A 6,029-nucleotide genomic window follows, 5' to 3' on the forward strand; every position below is an offset into this window, starting at 1 on the left:
ACGTGAAATAAATGAAAAAGTGGATGGGGAAAAACAAGAAAAAAACATGTAATGAAAAAATGGATATGAAAAAAAATAAAAATAAAAATTGTCGTGGAAAACAGGAATACGGAAGTGAGATACGAAAGGAGAATAGGAACAAGGGGAAGAAGAATAGGTGAAAACACGATAAATAAGGATAAAAAGAGAAGGAAAAGGAGAACAAGTGAATAATGGAGATAATAAATAAATAATAAATACGGAAAAGAGGAACACGAAAGGGGAATAGGAACAAAGGAAAGAAGAATAGGTGAAAACACGATAAATAAGGATAAAAAGAGAAGGAAAAGGAGAAAAAATGAGTAATGGGAAAATAAATAAACAATAAATATGGAAAAGCGAAATACGAAAGGAGAATAGGAACAAGGGGAAGAAGAATGGGAGAAAATACGATAATTCAGGATAAAACAAGAAAAGAAAAAAAACAAGTGAATAATGGAGATGATAAAGCCCTTTCCCTTTTTCCTTTCCCTTCAAAAAAAAAATGGGGGGGGGGGGGGGGCGGCGGTGGTAGAAGGGGAGGATAAGAGGAAATAATCGGGCAAAAAATCTTGAGTAATGGGGAGGAAAATAAAAACAGAGAGAGAGAGAGAGAGAGAGAGAGAGAGAGAGAGAGAGAGAGAGAGAGAGAGAGAGAGAGAGAAGGGGGGTTGGAATAAAGGATAGGAAGAGGGGGAAGCGATAAATGAATAAAATAAATGAAACAAAAGGGGAAAGATAATTGGATGAATGAGCGATAGATACATATACAGATAGGTAGATAGATAGTGTGTGTGTGTGTAGGGGGGGAGGGGGGGGGGTAAAGGGCAGAAAAGGGGAAAAACAGGAGGATAAGTGAACGGTATTAATGAAAAAGGAGAAGAAAAGGAAAGGAAACAAGACAGCGAATGAGAAATAAGGGAGGGAGAAAACTGATAAAGAAAGAAGGAAAAGAGGAAAAAGGGGAAGAGTGTGATTAAGAGGAAGGAAAGGGAAAAAGGAAAATAAAATAAAAAGAAACAAGGCAGCGAATGAGAAATAAGGGGGGGAGAAAACTGATAAAGAAAGAAGGAAAAGAGGAAAAATAGGGGAAAAGTGTGAATAAGGAAAGAGGAAGGAAAGGGAAAAAAGGAAAATAAAATAAAAAGCAACAAGACAGCGAATGAAAAAGAGGGGAGAGGAAGAAAACTGCTAGAGAAGGAAAAGAGGAAAAACAGGAAAAGGGAGAAAAGTGTGATTAAGAAAAGAGGAAGGAAAGGGAAACTATGACTGAAAACAATGGGAAATAGGAACGGAAGGGGAGATAGAAGAAATAAGTGATAAAACAGAATAAGCAGATAGGAAACAGAATAAACAGAATAGGAAACAGATATATAGGAAACAGAATAAACAGGATAGGAAACAGAATAAACAGAATAGGAAACAGATAGAAAACAGAATAAACAGATAGGAAACAGATAGGAAACAAATAGGAAACAGATGCGAAACAAAATAAACAGGTAGAAAAATAGGAACGGAGGGGGAAGATAAAGAAAAATATGATAAAACAGAATAAACAGATAAAAAAATATAAAAAAAACAGCACGGGGGAACGAAGATAACAATAAAAAAGGAAACAAAGAAAAACTATAAAAAAACCGGGCGAGAGGAAAATAGAAGAACGAAAGAAAAGGGAGAAGGAAAAATGAGATAACGTAAAGAATGAGATGAAGGAGAGAAAGGAGAGAGACAAATGCAACACAGGACTGAGAGCGAATAAAAGGAGGAGGTCTGCAAACAATAAACAAAGATAATGAATAAAAGAGAAGAGGAGGAGGAGGAGGAGGAGGAGGAGGAGGAGGAAAATAAACAAGGAGAAGAAACGAGGAGGAAGAAAAATGAAAATACATGACCCTTGAGAGAGAGAGAGAGAGAGAGAGAGAGAGAGAGAGAGAGAGAGAGAGAGGATATATAAAAAAATTGGGATGAAGTGAAGAGTGGAGAGAAACAGAGAGAGAGAGAGAGGGGAAGAGGAAGAAAACATTGGAGGAGGAGGAGGAGGAGGAGGAGGAGGAGGAGGAGGAGGAGGAGGAGAGGTGAACAACAACGAAGTGGAGGAGAAAGAGGATGATAAAAGATAGAAAAACAAGAGAGAGAGAGAGAGAGAGAGAGAGAGAGAGAGAGAGAGAGAGAGAGAGAGAGAGAGAGAGAGAGAGAGAGAAAACAGGGGAGCACAAGGGCTGAAGAGGAAAAACCCAATTATTTTTTGTCGCCAGGAGCAGACCAGCCTCTCTGTGCTAGGCCTGACCCTCGACTACCTGCCTCACGCTACCTGGCTCACCCTACCTTACCTTCCCTAGCGATATATTTCATCCACCTGAGCTAAATCCTTCTTAGTCCACTGTATCTCTCACCCTGCGCCTTCTCGTCATCACCCTGTCAAAATGTTACTCCCTATTCATCCTAATTTTTCCTTCACGTGGCTTGTCTCACTTCGCCACCCTTGTAGACCTAACACACAGGGTCATATTCTATTTTGTATTTCACCCTGCGCCTTCTCGTCATCACCCTGTCAAAATGTTACTCCCTATTCATCCTAATCTTTCCTCCATGTGGCTTGTCTCACTTCGCCACCCTTGTAGACCTAACACACAGGGTCAAATTCTAAGGCATTTCGGCCCCCAAGTTCACATATTCGACAAGGCTTTCGTACGAGTTTTCGGCGTTTCCAGGGGTAGCTTTATGACCCTGGTGGTAGTCTGACCCTTCTTCTGTACCGTGAACCTAAGGAAACAGTCATTAGTACCCGGCTGACCTCCTTAATGACCTTTGGAAATAGTTGATGTGTCCGACAGGGTGTTTCAGGGAGGGGTGTAACGGAGGTTTAGACGGTGATGGGAAGATGTTTGAACGACAAGTTGGGTCTGGAAGGTGTGTCTGACAATTCCGATCATGTATTTCTCATATTATAACCTTACTCTCCCTGTCTGTGTCACCCTACCACCCTGAGCTTGCCCAAACACACCCTTGAGTCACCCCGCCGCCAGTCGTCGCTTGGCAGAGTGGGTGGGGCGGCGTCCACTCGGCGGGGTGGAATGAAGTGGACCGGGCTAAGTGGACGAAATTAAGAGGCAGTTTGTGTTCCTCTTTTATTTATGTTGACTCATCGGAACTTAAATGGATTTGCTCTACAGTGCCGTGTGTGTGTGTGTGTGTGTGTGTGTGTGTGTGTGTGTGTGTGTGTGTGTGTGTGTGTGTGTGTGTGTGTGTGTGTCGTTGTATTTGCCTGCCTTTATTTGTTTCTGTTTGTCTCTTTGTTTATCTGTCTGTGTCTGTCTGTCTGTATCTGCCTGTCTGTGTCTGTCTACACCCGTTACCACAAGTCTTGCCCAAGAAATCTCCCAAATATCCTTACCCCAATACCTCCCAACACAGTCCCTCCTCTCAAAGTGCTTCTCCAACCCCTCAACCCCACCTCTCTCCTCCCCATCTCCCTATTCCCCACAGAAGCCAAGCAAACCCAACTTGTCGTACTTACATCCTCCCCATCATCTTCCAAACCCAACTTGTCGTACTTACATGTTTCCCATCATCTTCCACACCCAACTTGTCGTACTTACATGTTTCCCATCATCTTCCAAACCCAGCTTGTCGTACTTACATGTTTCCCATCATCTTCCACACCCAACTTGTCGTACTTACATCCTTCCCATCATCTTCCAAACCCAGCTTGTCGTACTTACATCTTCCCCATCACCATCCAGACCTACCTTACCCTCCTCCCTTAAACACAATGTGGTACCTCAAGTCACGCCCGAATCCCCAGCGCTCCCTTCCCCTATACCTCAACCCCCCCCTCACCATACTCTCCCTTCCCCAAGCCAGCCCATTCTTCCCCTCTCACTCAGCACCCACTTCTCCCCTCTCTCTTAACCCTTTCCTCCTTCCCTCTCTTCCGCCCTTCTGTCCCGTTCCCTCTCCCCTCTTCCCCCAGCGACCCCAGCGTCCCCCAACACAATCCCCACCCCTCTGATCGCCTCCCCAGCCCTCTCCAACACGCCCAACCGCCACTTTTCAACATGGTGCACTCATCCGAGGAGGAGTGCTGGGGAGGAGGGGGTGGGCGAGGCATGTTGGTTTGTGATACGCGAGAAAAGTCTCTCTCTCTCTCTCTCTCTCTCTCTCTCTCTTCTGCGAGTGTTAAATGAGTGAGTGAGTGAAGTGACACAGGAGGAGGAGGTGTAGGTGTTGGTGGGTGAAATGTGGGTGGGTGGCGTGATAAGCGTGCGGGCGTCGGTGACAGTGGTGCCTCTTACCCAGCCGTGGCGTGGGAGCGCTGCAGGGGTGGGCGCGTGGTCCTCCGCAGCATCGGCGAGCCGGGGTCCGAGATGGTGCTCCTCCGCCGCACGGGTGACACGGCCCCGTGGAGGGTGGGCGTGGGGGAGCCTCGCGCGGGCAGAGGCGAGACGCGGGCCACGGGTGAGGCGTGTATGTGGCCCGGGGAGGCGTGGGCGGGGCTGGGAGAGGAGCGGGCGGAATGGGTGAAGGTGACGGGGGCGTGGACAGGGGAGCGAGGCACCGGGGAGTGACGGGGCACGGGGGAGGTGGCGCAGGAGGAGGACACGGAGGAGGAGAGGGAGGAGCGGGGCCCCGGGGAGTGCGGCGGCACCAGGGCGGCGGGGGAGGTGGGCGGCACCTGGGGCGACACGCGGCCCGCCAGGCCCAGCACGGCGCAGCCCGGGGACAGCCGCGGCGAGGACGGCGGGTAGAGGTCCGAGGGCGAGTTTTGTGAGCCGCTGGAGCCTGGGCCGCTGGTGGCGCCGCTGGTGGTGGAGGAGGACTGGGAGGCCGAGGAGCCGTCGGTGCCCGGCGGCGGGTAGGTGTTGCTGCGCGCCTCCCGCAGGTTGACGCGCGGCACGTCCAGGCTGTACTTGTAGTTGGGGGAGTGCAGCACGTGGGCGGGGCGCGCGGCCAGGCTGGAGGACAAGGACGTGCTGACCTGCGGGCTGGGGCTGCCGGGCGCGGTGGAGACGGAGGAGGAGCCCCCGGTGCCGCACGCCTCGTGGTGGGGCGCGGGCGGCAGGATGCGACCGCTGCCCACGCCGCCGATGGTGTGGTGGCGTGGCAGGCCGGGCAGCTGGCGCGGGTGCTGGTGCCCGCTAAGCACCGCAGCGTGGGAGAAGTGCCCCGGCGGCCTGTTGGCGGGCGGGGAGGAGTGGGGTGACTGTGAGAGGAGGGCCGGGTGGGAGTGGTGGTGGGGGTGGGTGTCGGGTAGGGGAAGTGGGGGGTGGGGGCCGTGCAGGATGGGATGGGAGGAGTGGTGGCTCTGGCCATCGTTGGGCACGTGGTGGGCGTGGAGGGCGGGCAGGGAGCGGTGTGAGGGCGGGCCGGGGGTGGGCGGCAGCTGGGCGTGGTGCTGATGTGAGGGGAGGCAGGGCGGGATGCTGTACTGAGACACCGGGGGCGTCAGGGGCGGCGAGGAGGTTGAGCCCAGGGAGCGAGAGGCCACCAGGCGACGGGCGGGCGTGGTGGGCGGCGTGGGCGTGGGCGATAGGCCTGCGGTAGGTGGAGGGGTGGGGGCGGGCGGGGGACTGACGCCCGGCACCGTGTGGGGGGTGGGCGAGCAGCGCAGGGGAAGCTTCCGCATGGTGGGCGGGGAAGGGCGGGGGCTGCCCGGTGGGCGGGAGGCTTCACATGCCGGGGACCAGCGCCCGGCGACACCACAACACCGCTGCAGCGCCACCACCACCGCCGCCGCCGCCGGCCACGATACAACACAGCAACACACACAACACCGTCACGCGGCGAGGCTCAGCACCCAACTGCTGATGCTGACGATACTGTTGCCGCGGTCGTGCTCTTCAGGTCACTGGGGGCAGCGAGTCACGCTACACTTGGCCTCAGGCGGCGCTGCTCCGTAACACTTTGGCGGGCCGAGTCACGCTCTCGTGCATTCCCTTAGCGTGTCCTGCACGAGCACGCGGCCTGGAGTGCCTCACACGAGTCTGTCCTACTGCCCACCACTCAGGTCA

The 6,029-nt window shown here is 52.6% G+C and overlaps 1 protein-coding gene across 1 annotated transcript in view; it reads right to left on the reverse strand.

The window, feature by feature from the left end:
• LOC126996155 (SRSF protein kinase 1-like) overlaps nt 1-5,819 on the reverse strand; it is a 126,495-nt gene extending 120,676 nt beyond the window's left edge. Inside the window, exon 1 of the mRNA XM_050856378.1 lies at nt 4,314-5,819. Coding sequence (XP_050712335.1) covers nt 4,314-5,644 — 1,331 coding nt within the window. The 5' untranslated portion in view covers nt 5,645-5,819. The remainder of the gene's footprint in view (nt 1-4,313) is intronic.
• Between the last annotated feature and the right edge of the window lie 210 nt (nt 5,820-6,029).

Source organism: Eriocheir sinensis, chromosome 9, assembly GCF_024679095.1.
Source record: "Eriocheir sinensis breed Jianghai 21 chromosome 9, ASM2467909v1, whole genome shotgun sequence".
In the NCBI taxonomy this organism is placed as follows: domain Eukaryota; kingdom Metazoa; phylum Arthropoda; class Malacostraca; order Decapoda; family Varunidae; genus Eriocheir; species Eriocheir sinensis.